The sequence below is a fragment of the Notolepis coatsorum genome (genome assembly GCF_963971535.1).
Source record: "Notolepis coatsorum genome assembly, chromosome: 18".
Taxonomy (NCBI): Eukaryota; Metazoa; Chordata; class Actinopteri; order Aulopiformes; family Paralepididae; genus Notolepis; species Notolepis coatsorum.
The window spans coordinates 12895634-12912764 of NC_140182.1; the positions used below are offsets into that span (position 1 = coordinate 12895634).

At 42.4% G+C, this 17131-nt stretch overlaps 2 protein-coding genes across 3 annotated transcripts in view; both read right to left on the bottom strand.

Annotated features, from left to right (window-relative positions):
- Positions 1-17131, bottom strand: part of LOC311245231 (uncharacterized protein) — a 459760-nt gene that overhangs the window by 131604 nt on the left and 311025 nt on the right. The window lies entirely within an intron of this gene.
- Positions 1-17131, bottom strand: part of fam107b (family with sequence similarity 107 member B) — a 77092-nt gene that overhangs the window by 2765 nt on the left and 57196 nt on the right. For both annotated transcript variants that reach the window (XM_084334282.1, XM_084334281.1), the window contains exon 3: positions 1117-1273. In XM_084334282.1, coding sequence (XP_084190408.1) covers positions 1117-1273 — 157 coding nt within the window. The remainder of the gene's footprint in view (positions 1-1116; positions 1274-17131) is intronic.

Here is a 17131-nt window from a genome sequence, read left to right on the forward strand (position 1 = left end):
CAGCCTTTTTCGGCCACGGAGCGCGAGCTTCATGGCGGGAGGTGGTTGCGTTGGAAACAACTCTGGCCGAGGCGGCAGGCGTGTTGGGAGCCCGGCGGGACCCCCGCGCCGGTGTCTCTCTGTCTCTCTGCCGTCCCCCGTTCCAAGGTGTAGACGGTGGAAGGAGCCGAGGCGTGCGCCTCTCTCCTTCCCGTCGACCAAGAGTGAATACCTGTTATTGAACGTGTAACACTAACTATATAACGTTAATGCCACAAAACGAATGCCTTTAAGCCCCTTACGTGACTGCGGTGTGCAAGGGCTATTGTTTATCATAAGTAGGAACTTTGATGCATGCAGTACTCAGTAGCTTGTTTATTTTCTTCTGAGTGCTTTGTTTAATTACATGAACAGCCACCACTGTAAACAACATGTTTTTTCACCAATAGATTATGCAATGCCGCCCTCCGTAGGATCTATAATACAAAAAAAAATATATATATATAAAAAAAATGTAATAAAACATTTTTTTTATTAAAAAATTTACAAAAAACGAACGTTCGAACCCTAAAAACAGGGTTCGGGCTCAGCCTTACAGAGAACACCAGAGGACACCAGAGAACACCACAGAACACCAGAGAACACCAGAGAACACCACAGAAGACCAGAGAACACCACAGAACACCAGATAAAACCACATAACACCAGAGAACACCAGATAACCGGCATCTTTCAACTGGAGAGCTCTCAACACAACAACACGTTAGGTTACGAACGTAACCCTGTTATTTGACATTCAGTGATATATTTTCGGTGCTAAAGCCCTTTCGGCCGAAAGCCGAAAGTGCCCTTTTTAACCATTTTCGGCCGATAATTTTCGGTGGCCGAATATTATCCCTATACCTTTCATGCTCCGACACAGTAAAGAAGAGTGATCTTATGAACCATCGACTATATTCACAGAGTGGCTATTTTGCTCTATGACATGCTCGGGTTGGGATTCCTTTCTACCCTGTTTGGGAATCCAAATCTGAGCATGACATAAGAGCAAAATGGTCACTGTGTGAATATGGTCAATGTGTGTGTGTGTGTGTGTGTGTGTGCGACTGTGCGTGTGTTCTTGTTCCACATATTGACCTGCTCTAGTTTCTGTTGCCTCTTCATCAGTTCCATCTCCAGGTCGCTCCTCTTCTTGTGCGACTCCTGCTCCTCCTTCTGTGCCTTGAGGACCTGCTCCCTCTTCCTCTTCTCCAGGACCTTCTGAAGCTCGGGCTTGTTCTGATGAGCCAGACCCCTGGGGAGAGAGAGATCACCAACAAGTTCAACACATTACAATAAGACCCACATGCCGTTTTAAGTGATTCAGGGGATTGGATCCAGGCTAACTTCATGCTGTTTTAAGTGATTCAGGCGATTGGATCCAGGCTAACTTCATGCTGTTTTAAGTGATTCAGGGGATTGGACCCAGGCTAACTTCAAGCCGTTTTAAGTGATTCAGGGGATTGGATCCAGGCTAACTTCAAGCCGTTTTAAGTGATTCAGGGGATTGGATCCAGGCTAACTTCATGCTGTTTTAAGTGATTCAGGGGATTGGATCCAGGCTAACTTCAAGCTGTTTTAAGTGATTCAGGCGATTGGATCCAGGCTAACTTCATGCTGTTTTAAGTGATTCAGGGGATTGGATCCAGGCTAACTTCAAGCCGTTTTAAGTAGGGATGCTCGATATTGGCTTTTTTACCGATATACCGATAATGTCCAACTCTTAATTTCCGATGCCGATATCAACCGATACCGATATATGCAGGGTTTCCCCCCCAAAAAACTGAATAATTTCAGGTAATTAACATTACATATCTCTTGTTGTGGAATTAACACAACATTATGCATACTTTTGACAATAAATAAAATCAGAATTTGTTCTTACTTGCTTGCCTGGGTAAATAAAGGTTCTAGAAATGTAAAAAAAAAAAAAAAAAAAAAAATAAAAAATTCGATATCACATTTTAATGCCGATATCGGCCGATAATATCGGTAGGCCAATAATATCGGACATCCCTAGTTTTAAGTGATTCAGGCGATTGGATCCAGGCTAACTTCATGCCGTTTTAAGTGATTCAGGGGATTGGATCCAGGCTAACTTCAAGCCGTTTTAAGTGATTCAGGGGATTGGATCCAGGCTAACTTCATGCCGTTTTAAGTGATTCAGGGGATTGGATCCAGGCTAACTTCAAGCCGTTTTAAGTAGGGATGCTCGATATTGGCTTTTTTACCGATATACCGATAATGTCCAACTCTTAATTTCCGATGCCGATATCAACCGATACCGATATATGCAGGGTTTCCCCCCCAAAAAACTGAATAATTTCAGGTAATTAACATTACATATCTCTTGTTGTGGAATTAACACAACATTATGCATACTTTTGACAATAAATAAAATCAGAATTTGTTCTTACTTGCTTGCCTGGGTAAATAAAGGTTCTAGAAATGTAAAAAAATAAAAAAATAAAAAATTCAATATCACATTTTAATGCCGATATCGGCCGATAATATCGGTAGGCCAATAATATCGGACATCCCTAGTTTTAAGTGATTCAGGCGATTGGATCCAGGCTAACTTCATGCCGTTTTAAGTGATTCAGGGGATTGGATCCAGGCTAACTTCATGCTGTTTTTTTTTTTTTTTTATCCACTTTTTCTCCCATTTTTCTATTTTTTCTCCCATCCAAATTTTCATATCGTCCAATTCAACCCTCCCCTGTCTTTGAACGTTGTTTCTTGCCTCCCACAAGCCGGCTGCAATGTGGACTAAGTCATACATAGCACGAGTCCCCTCCGATACTCGAGGTAACAGCCGTCGCATCTTTTCACCTGCGCAGCTCGATCTTTCAGCGTCGAGGGTCTGGGCTTTGGAGGGGCCCCGCCCCTGTCGCTTCTTGATTCTACTGCGCAGGCGCACCAACCGACCTGTAGGAGTCGCTGTCCACAACGCCCGATCCCCACCCTTCAGTTTCCCTCCCCGTAATACGGCCAATGTGTATTACTGTGGACGACCAGCTAAACTGAAAGCAATGTGGAGAGCGGGGCTCGAGCAGGAGGTTCGAGCCTAGTGTCCAGCATTCGTTGCGAGCGCCTTGCCCACTGCGCCACGTAGCCGCCCCTAACTTCATGCTGTTTTAAGTGATTCAGGGGATTGGATCCAGGCTAACTTCAAGCTGTTTTAAGTGATTCAGGGGATTGGATCCAGGCTAACTTCAAGCTTGTTTTAAGTGATTCAGGGGATTGGATCCAGGCTAACTTCAAGCTGTTTTAAGTGATTCAGGGGATTGGACCCAGGCTAACTTCAAGCTGTTTTAAGTGATTCAGGGGATTGGATCCAGGCTAACTTCAAGCTGTTTTAAGTGATTCAGGGGATTGGACCCAGGCTAACTTCAAGCTGTTTTAAGTGATTCAGGGGATTGGATCCAGGCTAACTTCAAGCTGTTTTAAGTGATTCAGGGGATTGGATCCAGGCTAACTTCAAGCTGTTTTAAGTGATTCAGGGGATTGGACCCAGGCTAACTTCAAGCTGTTTTAAGTGATTCAGGGGATTGGATCCAGGCTAACTTCAAGCTGTTTTAAGTGATTCAGGGGATTGGATCCAGGCTAACTTCAAGCTGTTTTAAGTGATTCAGGGGATTGGATCCAGGCTAACTTCAAGCTTGTTTTAAGTGATTCAGGGGATTGGATCCAGGCTAACTTCAAGCTGTTTTAAGTGATTCAGGGGATTGGATCCAGGCTAACTTCAAGCTTGTTTTAAGTGATTCAGGGGATTGGACCCAGGCTAACTTCAAGCTTGTTTTAAGTGATTCAGGGGATTGGACCCAGGCTAACTTCAAGCTTGTTTTAAGTGATTCAGGGGATTGGACCCAGGCTAACTTTCATTGTTTCATTTTATTTACCTTCGTCATGACAGTCCGTCTGTGTATGGATTGACTGAGTGTACGACAGACATACATAGAGAAGATAACCCAAGAGAACCAACTGACTGTGGCTAAATACATTAATAAAATCCCTGAACATTACATGATCAAGTCGTTGCCCAAGTCGGGGAGTTCTGTATCTTAAGTCACTGGTCTCGTTATGAAAGCACTACGGGAGCTGAGAGGCAGAGGGTGGTGGGTGTGATGGGGAAGTGGGATGAGGTCAAGGTCATTAAGGAGAATGACTAGTGACACAGGTCAATGGTCTCTAACTACACACCCTCAAGACCCCTACGCTCTGCATCTTCTGGCCGCCTCAGATCTACTCCTATCCAAGCCAGCGTTTCCGTTAGCCGGTAATTACCGGTTTTTGACCGGCAAAATCTGTTGAAGTCCGACATATTTAATCTCTCCGGTCATAATGTCCGGTGAAAATAATTCCCTCTAAACACAATTAGATTATTTGAATTGTATTAAAATAGGCTAAAATTAAATAGCCTATGCGATGAACGAAACAAACAATCATTAAGCAGCCGGTCTAATAATGACATTGTCTTGTCAGCGCGAGCTGGCTGCTGATATATTTGCGAGAAGCATCCATCTGCCGGCCGGCAGGGTGCAGTACTCCAATTCAGCCATTGGCAATTCAGCTGTTGGGTGGGGGCGCTGCTGAGCGGTTTCCAGACCGGACCTAAAAACACTGCTGCTCCATGCTTCACGTAAATATATCAGCAGCCAGCTCGCGCTGACAACATAATGTCATTATTAGACCGGCTGCTTGGTGAAGCAACGATGAAACAAATGATTGTTTCGTTCATCGCATAGGCTATTTAATTTTAGCCTATTTTAATACAATTCAAATAATCAAATTGTGTTTAGAGGGAATTATTTTCACCGGACATTATGACCAGCACCAAGTCGTTGGGAGGTGGAGATATAAATCACGCAAACCCACGATAATGTTCAGTTCTTCGCTTGATATAATTAATATAAATGTCCAATATAACGGAATTCGTTAGCTCATAAAAATGTGATTATAACAGACTGCTGTTTATTAAGGTCGGGCAGACTGCCCACCGACACCTCAAGTCGGCAGCAGCACGAAGTCTCGAGGGACTTATTTTATTTGGAATATATTAATGACTGTATATACGCAAAAGTAGCCTAGTTTTAAGTTAAAATATTATAAATGCCTTGATGATGTCATTCTTTATATAGGCATATCAATTGTTTTTAAGCTCAATAAACTCTGACCGGAATTTATCCCATTTGTCCGGTAGATTGAAATCTACCGGACACTCAGACCTGCAAAAAAAAATTCTAACGGAAACCCTGATCCAAGCTCCCGGAGGGTCATCAAAGAGAAGCCGCCTATTCTCAGTCCTTGCCCCACAATGGTGGAATGAACTACCCATCCCAGTTAGGACAGCCGAATCCCGTCCAATCTTTCGCCGTCGACTAAAGACTCACTTCTTCAACCATTATCTGAAATGATAAAAAAAAAATAAAAATCTAACCCCGACTAACCTTAATGTCATGCACTTGTCCTAATAAACTAACCTACACTGTAACACGCAACACTTTGATGAACATTGTTACTCAGCTGATAGAGTTATACCCTTCTTGCTGTCTTGTCGCACAGAACTTGTAAATACAATTGAGGGGATCTTTGTAACAAGAATATTCCTTGTGAATACAAGGAGTAAGCAGAGTAATTTATGTTTGACAAGTAACCAAGTTAAACAAATGTGCATCGCTGCAACATTAGTTCTGTACTCACAGCGAAGCGCTATACGTGCTGCTTTGTTTTGTACCATTTGTAATTTTTTCAGTTTATTCGTTGTTACATTCGACCATACTGCAGGACAATAGTCAAGATTTGACAAAACCAGAGCTTGAATTACCTGTTTGATAGAATTTAGTGGTAACAAATGAGCACATCTTTTAACAACAGAAATCCCTCTTCCCATTTTCACTACTATATTGTTTATATGGTGTGACCATGACAATTTACTGTCTAATGTTACCCCTAGGAGTTTAGTCTCCTGGACTTGATTAATTACCACATCACTTATCAAAAGTTTCAAGACTGGGTTCGTTCTTAGAGTATGGTTTGAACCGAAAATGATGCTACTTGTCTTTGATATGTTTAGAACTAGTTTGTTATTCTTTATCCATTCCATCACTGATTGCAACTCTGCCTTTAGGACCGTATTTAATTCATTGGCTGTTGAGGCTGATGTGTAAATCGTTGAATCATCCGCATACATAGAAATATAGGACTTATTTAGGACAAGAGGCATGTCATTTGTAAATATGGTGTAGAGCAAAGGCCCAAGGCAACTTCCTTGGGGTACTCCACACCTTACCGTTTTAACTTCTGAGTAACTCCCATTAAAAAAAACTATTTGTTTCCGGTTTGCTAAATAAGTTTGCATCCAAGATAGTGCAGATGAGGAGAAACCGTAACATTCAAGTTTTTTAAGTAAGAATTTGTGATCTATGATGTCGAATGCTGCAGTAAAATCAAGCAAGACAGCTCCAACCATTTTCTTTTTATCTATCTCTTTCAGCCAATCATCCGTCATTTGGGTTAAAGCAGTCGCTGTTGAATGTCCTTCATGATATGCATGTTGAAAATCAGTGGTCAATGTGTTAAAAGAAAAGTAGCTTTTAATCTGTTCACTTACTATTCTTTCCATCAGTTTACTCAAAACTGGCAGTAAACTTATGGGACGACTATTAGATCCTGAGAATGGCAATTTCAAATTTTTTGGCAGTGGTATTACTTTGGCAGTTTTCCACTGTTGCGGATACAAACATTCACTAAAGGATTGATTTATAATATGACAGATAGCAGGGGCAATTAAATCAGGGACCAATTTCAGAAGTTTCCCGTCAAGACCGTCAACACCTGGTGGTTTGTTTTTAGTGGTACTTAACATATGTTCTACATTACTTATAGTCACACTATCAAAATTAAATTGACAATTTTTATCTTTCATTATTTTATTCTTTATTAATAAATAAGATTTTTCATTATCTATTGTTTGCATATTATTTCTTAAATTATCTACTTTTCCAATAAAAATAATTGTTAATATGATTAGCAATCTCAACTGGTTTGGTGAGGAATTTTCCTTCCGTTTCTAGAAAGGATGGGGTAGGTTTCTTATTCCTGCCCATTATTTCATTTAGAGTATTCCATAATAATTTACTGTCATTTTTTATATAATTAAACCTATTTTCATAATACAATTTCTTCTTCTTATTACATTTTGTAACAACATTTCTTAATTTACAATATACCTCCCAGTCTGATTTATAACCTGATGTATTTGCTATTAATTTAGCTCGATTACGTTCTATCATATATTCTTTTAGTTCATCATCCAACCATGGTGTTCTGACGCTTCTGACTGTAAACTTTCTCAATGGTGCATGTTTGTCAACAAGTGGCATAAAAATGGTATCAAATTCCCATAGAGATTTTTCAGGGTCTTTTTCCCTCAACACCTTTGACCAACATAGATTTTCAACATCCTTCACAAAGCTGTCTTGATTAAACATTTTATACAATCTTTTGTAAATTATTTTAGGTCCCAGTTTTGGCATTTTAGTCTTCCTCACAATAGCAATTAAGTTATGGTCGCTACAACCAACAGTTACAGATACCGCCTTGGAACATAGCTCCGCATTGTTAGTAAAAATGTGATCAATGCAGGTGGAGACCTGGTTACCATCCTTTTTCAAACATATCCTAGTGTGTGTGTGTGTGTGTGTGTCTCCATGGGTGTGTGGGATGGTCAGAGGATGGCGGAGAGACCCTCAGCTGGAGATGATTCTGCTGTAATCCTGCTTACATAATACGCCTCTCTCTCTCTACCTTTCTCTCTCTCTCCCTCTACCTTTCTCTCTCTCCATCTCTCTCTCTCGCTCTACCATGACTAATCCAACATGAAGCCAAACATCCTCTCTGCATGGCACAGAATAGAGAACCCAGTCAAAACAACTCTCTCTCTCTCTCTACCCCTCTTTCTGTTAAACCCACTGGGTCAGTTCTACGCCCCCCCCCCCCCCCCCCCCTGGGACTTGGATATGGACCATAACATTCCTCATTTTAACTACTAGGACAAACTTTACTGCAACTTTAGGAACAAAGCATACGCAACAATGCTAAAAAGACCCCCCCCCCCACTAATAAAATACATAAACTTCTATTATCTCTGTCCCACTATTCTCCTCTGCCATCCCATAATGTAGTGTTTTCATCAATATAATGCTCCACTGTGGATGCGCAGGCTGTTCAGAGACAGGACTGCAGTGATGTAACAGCTGCTCACAGCGTTGGTGTCTCTGGAGTTTGTTTATGTATTTATTTATAGCTCACAGACAGAGCTGCAGGCAAATGTCCCTTTTGATGAGAGGAAACGTGGACATAAAGACCGCTGAGCCATGGTAACCTGGTACACTACCCTCTGGAACTCTCTCCCCCCTGAAAATCCGCAATGCCCCAACCCTGGACACTTTCAAAACTGCTCTCAAAACACACCTCTTCACCAAGGCTTTTCCCCATTAGTTAGTTTAGATTAGATTAGGTTCATTATCCCTTACCTGCCCTCATCCTCCCCTTTTTTCCCTTTTCCCCTGCTGCCCCATTTCCCTAGCCCTCTTGATTGTAAAGCGACCTTGGGTTTCATGAAAGGCGGTATAGAAATTTGATTTATTATTATTACACACACACACACACACATACACACACACACACACACACACACCTCTGAGCCATGGTAACCTGGTACACACACACACACACCTCTGAGCCATGGTAACCTGGTACACACACACACACACACACACACACACACACACAGATAGATGGTACGTTTCCGACCTCTAGTTCTTGAGAGTTGTTGTGACTCTTGCACGCTAATATTAATATTTATAGTGTGCATGTGTTTCAAGTTTCAAGTTCAAGTTTCTTTAATAGTTGTCATACAGAAGTACAGAATACTTTTATACAAAATGCTTCTTACTGTTACGCTCCAGAGACTGTGCAAGACAAGATAAGTATGAAATAAAATAACATAGTATAGCATGTAAATTAAAAGTAAAAAAAATGAGGTCACAGTGTTCAGTATAGACCAGCGTTTCCGTTAGCCGGTAATTACCGGTATTTGACCGGCAAAATATGTTGAAGTCCGAATATTTAAATATCTCCGGTCTTAATGTCCGGTGAAAATAATTCCTCTAAGCACAATTTTATTATTTTAATTGTATTAAAATCGGCTAAAATTAAATAGCCTATGCGATGAACGAAACAATAATTCCATTTTCAGTTTAATTGTTGCTTCACTCTGATAGGATGGCGCCGCTCAGATGTGAAACTTATTTTTCTTTTTTTTGAGCCTGCACGCGCTGGCCACCATAACGACAAACAGGTATACGAGGAAGAGAGAGAGATGGCGAAACAAGCTAAGCTTAGTAAATATTTCATGAAACCAAGCACAAGCAGGTCTAATAATGACAACGAAGATGAGTCTTCTGAACTTGAAGTCACAGAGACCGCTGACGCTCCGTGGTGGCTCCCGCGGAAAAGAAACAAAAATGTCGAGCGTACTTTTACTATTAATTTATTGATTGAACCACAAAGAGCATCCCCAGTCTGCTGCTACCGTTGCGAGCCTCGCCTGTTCCAATGGGGATCTATTAAGATTTAAGATTTGTTTATTAAGGACAATGCAAATTAATGAACATCATTTACATGTGTATGCATAACATCACAGCATGATAAGGACGTAAATATGCCGGGAATAGCACAGGGCTAATTTCCACCCGTAGTCCTAACATAAAACAAACACAAAACGGACCATACAACGTTCATTCATAAAAACTGACATCACTGACATGACCACACTAACATGACACACACAAGTCGAACCAGCAACTAAAGTCGCTGTTCTCGCAGCCGTCGCAGGTACAAAACGGATAGGCACAAACAACGAGAGACGGGGTGAGTGAGTGTTGACATTTTTAATCATATGCAACTGTTGGTTGACTGCCGTGTCACATAGTAATGCATATTATTGATTATAACTAAATGTAGGCTATAACCTATAATGAAATTAACAAATGCGTTACACGCATGTGGCTCCACTGGCTCGTCCTCTCTGCATGTGGCGACGAGCTAGCAAACGAGGCAATGTGATGATCAACTACAGTTTGCTGTGTGTGAAGTTGAACATTATGATATGTGTGGCGTGTCTGATACAACGAGGTGAAGCGATGTCTACTCGAGATTCATTTGGGGGTGCGTGTGACAGCTGCTGCAGCGCAAGCCTGCAGGGCGGGAGCTTGATGCTGGTAGCGTATCGCACTAACTTGAGAGGCGAGAGATAGTAATTTGATTCTGCAAATCAATTTCTCATTCTTCGCTTGATGTAATTAATACACATGTCCAATTATAACGGAATTCGTTAGCTCATAAAAATGTGATTATAATAGACTGCTGTTTAAAACTCTGACCGGAATATCTCGAATATGTCCGGTGATAGAAATCTTGCAGGACACCCAGACCGGCACGAATATGTTCTAACGGAAACGCTGGTATAGACATATGTACAATGTTCGATGCAGAATAGACGTAACTGAGTTACCATATAATATACAATACTATGCAGTGTACTAATATACAATACTATATAGTGCAAGGCAGAAATGGGATGAGGTGCAATTTAGGTACAATTTACAGTAGGTGTACGAGTTGTAGTGCAAATCCTTTATCAATAAATATAAAGTGTGTTTGTGTGGTTTAAGTGAGTGTGTGCGTGTGGGTGTGTGTGCTGTGTGCATTTGATGGTTGTTGCATAGTGTTTATTGTTCGTTTAGCAGCCTGATGGCCTGGGGATAGAAGCTTCTTCTGAGTCTTTCTGTGCTCGCCTTAAGACTCCGGTATGGCTTGCCTGACCGCAGCAGTTCAAAGAGGCAGTGTGTGTGTGTGTGTGTGGGGGGGGGGGGGCATGACACGACTGCTATCATCATTCTACATTTCCTTTACATAAGTTTGTGACAGAGCAGCACTGCACTAAAGGTTTTATATAATAGCTCCCATTAAAGTTTCATGAATTGAGCTTTAAATCATACTGCTTAAGCACCTCTTGGGTCAGGGTTAGGGATCCCCAAGACAGAGATAGGGTGAGAGTTAGAGTCAGGGTTAGGGGAAAGGTTAGAGTCAGGGTTAGGGATCCCAGAGATAGAGATAGGGTGAGAGTTAGAGTTAGGGTTAGGGATCCCAGAGATAGAGATAGGGTGAGAGTTAGAGTTAGGGTTAGGGATCCCAGAGATAGAGATAGGGTGAGAGTTAGAGTTAGGGTTAGGGGAAAGGTTAGAGTTAGGGTTAGGGATCCCAGAGATCTACTACAGTCTGTGCGGATCACGCTAATCAGGCGGCGATGATGGAAAGTTATTATTAAATAAGTCAGTCTCACTAATTAGAAGCATCACTAACTGAACTGGGATGGTGTGGAGGCTGTGGTCTGCCTGCTGTCTAACATGTGTCTAGTGTTAGGGTCAGGGTTAGTCAGGGTCAGCAAGAGAGAAAGAGAGGGGGAGAAGACAGCAAGAGAGAAAGAGAGGGGGAGAAGACAGCCAGAGAGAAAGAGAGGGGGAGAAGACAGCAAGAGAGAAAGAGAGAGGGAGAAGACAGCAAGAGAGAAAGAGAGAGGGAGTCAAGAGAAGGAGAAGACAGCAAGCGAGAAAGAGAGGGAGTCAAGAGAAGGAGAAGACAGCAAGCGAGAAAGAGAGAGGGAGTCAAGAGAAGGAGAAGACAGCAAGAGAGAAAGGGAGAGGGAAAAGACAGCAAGAGAGAAAGAGTGAGAGAAGACAGCAAGAGAGAAAGAGAGAGGGAGAAGACAGCAAGAGAGAAAGGGAGAGGGAGAAGACAGCAAGAGAGAAAGAGAGAGGAGAAGACAGCAAGAGAAAGGGAGAGGGAAAAGACAGCAAGAGAAAGAGTGAGAGAAGACAGCAAGAGAGAAAGAGAGAGGGAGAAGACAGCGAGAGAAAGAGAGAGAGAGACAGGTGGAGAGAAAGAGAGAGACGGACAGAGAGAAAGAGACAGACAAAGAGAGAGACAAACAGACAGAGAGAGGGAAAGAGAGAGACAGAGAGAGAAAAAAACAGACAGACAGAGAGAGACAGAGACAGAGAGAGACAGAGAGAGAGAGTTCGAGGCGAGAGGTTGTGTCTTTCAAGAGCTCCTGCTCCTACTCCTACTCAAATAGGATATATAGGAAAAATACACTCAAATAGGAATATACCTGGAATATACCTGGATATCTCTACACAAGGAGCTAGAGAGGATTATACCAATCTCATAATTTTCACACCAATCTGGAATTAAGACCTGTTTTTGGACTAATTGACCGGAAAGGTCATATGATCACAGGGGCAAACTCAAGGACCAGTGTTTTGTTGCTTTGTTGCTTTGTTGGAGTTATAACAGAGTAAGTACCTGGACTGAGAGAGGCCTACCTCAAACCAAAAACTGAATAATACTGACATTTTAGTCAGACATTTGAGCTAAAACATCTACAAAGTACAAACTGGTAAACTGGATATAACCAGACTCCTTGACAGGCAAGGACATAGAGGTGTGAAGTTCTTCAACCCTCAACAATGGAATCTGAGCCACACGCTCCCTGATTCAAATGCAAATAAGGGCCAAACGCAAGTCCCCAAAGTGCTGTACCCAGAAGACATGAAGAACAAAGCAGAAAAGAAGAAATTCAAAGAAGATTTTTTAAAGAGCAAGCCAAATAAACTATTTGCAGACTTTGAATGCACTGGACGCAAATCTAACCTCATTTTCTACACTGAAGACTATACGGCATGGCACGCGGCCACACTAGAGCATCATCCCTCTGCTACAAAAAAGGGAAATAGTGTCTCACAAACACTGGAAATAGACACAGGGGAGAACCAAACAGTTGCAAACTTCTATCATACAGGAATGATAGTGATTCAGGGCAACACAAGTCCCTTTGAGAAAGACTTCCCCAGAATCAGAGAAACGGCACTAAAGAAAATAAGCAGTGAAGACCCACCCACAACAGACCATTGCTGCTTCACCGAGATAAAACAAATGAAGGACATGTTTTCAAAGATAGAACGCAAACAAGTGGAAATCGAGCAAAAAATTACAGACCCCGCCCCCCCAACACAGAGCGAAAAGACTCCCTGCCTGCTCTCTGGACCTTGGTGAAAACACACATGGACAGAATAGAAGAGGTGTCGAAACAGAACAATGAACTCAGGCTGGAGCTGAAAAAACTCAAAGAAGAGATGCAAACAGCCAAATTGGAGTCGACAGAAATGCGGACATCCATGGGTAAAGTGGAAGCGGTGTCGAAAGACATCAATCTAATCAGGCAGGAAATGCAAAACCTCAAAGAGACGTCAACAGCCAAACCAGACCTGACCACCGAACAGCCCCATAAAACAGAGACAGTAATTCATGATGATCATGAAGATGAGAACAACCAACAAACAACAACAGAAACTCAAGACACCCCACGTCCAACATCACCCACCAGACCTCAAGAAGGTCCACAGATTGTACTCCTCGTGGACTCAAACGGGAGATACGTAGAAGAAGGAAAACTCTTCCCAAACCACAGAGTTAAGAAGATAAAGTGCCAGAATACCTATCGGGCTATAGAACTACTGACAGAAGAAAACCTGGGATCCCCCAGCCACATCATAATACACACAGGCACAAACAACTTGAGAACGCAGACAGAGGAGGAGATGACCAAATCTGTCATGGAAGTAGTTGAAAAAGCCATGTCAACATTTCCCAAAGCAAAAGTAGTAATCTCGGCACTGCTACCCAGATGGGATTACTACACAGACTTCATACAAAGTATTAATGCACACATCTCCAGAAAATGTGCAATGAAGAAAAACGTCTACATGGCAGCTCACCCCACCATAGACCTGTACAGCCTGCATGACGATGTTCACATCCTCAAAAGAGCAGTCCCTAACTTCGCAAAGACCCTGAAAGACGTCGCACTAAACCGTAGCCCTACCACATCCTACAAGAGCAACAGAGGGATGAACACCCCACCCAGAGCTACACCCAGAAGACCTTTTGCACCTAGAGAACAACAGGCTACAAACAGAGACCACCCTGCACCCCAGGCCAGGTCCACGCCCGACCTGCAAAGAACGCATCAAACATATGCACAGGCTGCCCAGTTTCGACCTGCCCCCCTCCTGCAGACCCCCCCCCCAGCCAATGCATATCCTGCCAACCCCACAACACACATACACACAGCACATGCCACCACCAACCCCATACCACACAAATGTACAGGTCAACCCCATGACAGATCTCCACCCGGGGAGCTGACCGTGCATCAGATGATCAGCAACCACTGGAATATAACACTGTAATAATGGAATACAAATCTTTTACCATTTCAAGCTGGAATATACAAGGTCCGAGGTCAACTGCCCTTGGAACTAAGAGCAGAAACCCAGACTTTACCACAGAAATGTCAAACACAGACATCATGGTCCTACAAGAGACATGGCACAGAGGAAATAGTCCTACTGGCTGCCCTGCAAACTACAGAGAGCTGTTGGTACCATCCACCAAGCTAACAGGGGTCAAACAGGGGAGAGACTCTGGAGGCATGCTAATATGGTACAAATCAGAACTAACCCACTCCATAAAGCTAATCAAAACTGGAGCTTTTTTCATCTGGTTAAAAATAAATAAGGAACTTACATCAACCGAGAAAGATATCTACCTGTGTGCCACATACATCCCCCCAATTGAATCCCCATACTACAAGGAAGACATGTTCCTAATCCTACAAGACGAAATCAACCAGTTCCAGGCTTGCGGTCACATTATAGTCTGTGGGGACCTCAATGCCAGGACAGGACGAGAACCTGACACCACCTACCAGGAGGTGGAAACATCCCCTCCCAAATATGCCCCCCCAGAAAGAACTATGACCAAACAACAAATAAACATGGGTCACAACTTATACAGCTCTGTCGCTCGCTGGGACTGTACATATTTAACGGTAGGCTCCGAGGGGACACTTATGGTAGGTACACATATAGCTCATCTCTGGGTAACAGTACAGTAGACTATTTTATCACTGACCTCAGCCTAGAGTCTCTCAGAGCGTTCACAGTCAGCCAGCAAACACCCCTGTCAGACCACAGCAAAACCACTATCTACCTGAATAGATCAACACCCAACCAGGACATACCAAAACCAAACAAACTACACACTATTAAAAAACACTACAAATGGAAGGAAAGTAGTATGGAAGCATTCCAATCCGCTATCAAGCTACAAAAAGTCCAATCCAAATTAGAGCAATTCCTAGGAAAAAACTTCCAACACAACAGCAAAAGTGTAAACGGGGCGGTAGAAAACCTCAATAACATATTTGACCTTACAGCTTCCTTATCCAACCTAAAGGCCTCAAATAGGAAAGCGAGGAAAAATAAAAATATGTATGACAAATGGTATGATAATGATTGTAAAAATCTCAGGAAGAAATTAAGGAACCTATCAAACCAAAAACACAGAGACCCAGACAACCAGAACACACGTCTCCAATACAGTGAAACACTGAAACATTACAAAAACAGTCAGAAAAAAAAGGGACCAACATGTCAGAAACCAGCTAAAAGATATAGAGGAGTCCATAAAAACAAATAACTTCTGGGAGAACTGGAACAAACTGAACAAAGTACACCACGAGGAGCTACCCATCCAAAATGGAGATGTATGGGTAAACCACTTCTCCAATCTCTTTAGCCCAATACAAAAAAATGAACAGCAAAAACACATACAAGATAAACTACAAAGCCTGGAGTCAACCATAAAAGACTACCAGAACCCGCTAGACTCCCCAATTACACTACAAGAACTACAGGACAAAATAAAATCACTTAAAACCAAGAAGGCCTGCGGAGCGGATGGTATCCTAAATGAAATGATCATATTCACAGACTCCAAATTCCAATTGGCTATACTAAAACTCCTTAACATTGTCCTTAGCTCCGGGATCTTCCCCAATATCTGGAACCAAGGACTCATAACACCGCTCCACAAAAAGGGAGACAAATACGACCCAAACAATTACCGTGGGATCTGTGTCAACAGCAACCTTGGAAAAATCCTCTGTATGATCATTAACCACAGACTCATACATTTCCTCACAAACAACAATACCTTGAGCAAATCACAGATTGGCTTCCTACCAAATCACCGTACAACAGACCACATTCTCACCCTCAGCACCCTAATCGACAACCAAATAAATAAAAATAAAAGCAAAGTATACTCCTGTTTCGTTGACTTCCAAAAAGCATTTGACTCAATTTGGCACGAGGGTCTGCTGTACAAACTGTTAGATAGTGGCATTGGAGGGAAAACCTACGACCTCATAAAGTCAATGTACACCAACAACACATGTGCTGTGAGGATTGAGGGAAAACACACAGACTTCTTCCCTCAACGCCGTGGGGTTAGACAGGGGTGCAGTTTGAGTCCAACCCTCTTCAACATATACATAAATGAACTGGCAAAAACATTGGAACAAACTGCAGCACCTGGCCTCCCCCTAGCAGACACAGAAGTCAAATGCCTACTGTTCGCAGATGACCTGGTGCTGCTGTCCCCAACTAAAGAAGGGCTACAACAGCACCTTGACCTTCTGCACAAATTCTCCCAGACATGGGCACTGACAGTAAACCTAAACAAAACTAAAATTATGATATTCCAAAAAAGACAGCCTACAACAACAAAAACACAAATTCCTCCTAGACACAATTTCCCTAGAACACACAAAAAACTACACATATCTCGGCCTAAACATCAGTGCTACAGGGAACTTCAATCAAGCTGTGAACGACCTGAGAGACAAAGCAAGAAGGGCTTTCTATGCCATAAAAAGGAACATCAAGTTAGACATTCCAATCAAAATCTGGCTCAAAATATTAGACTCCGTCATAGAACCGATTTCCCTATATGGTTGTGAAGTCTGGGGCCCACTTGCAAACCAAGACTTCACCAAATGGGACAAACACCCAACTGAGACTCTGCATGCAGAATTTTGCAAATCCATTCTGCGCACCCAACGGAAAACGCCAAATAATGC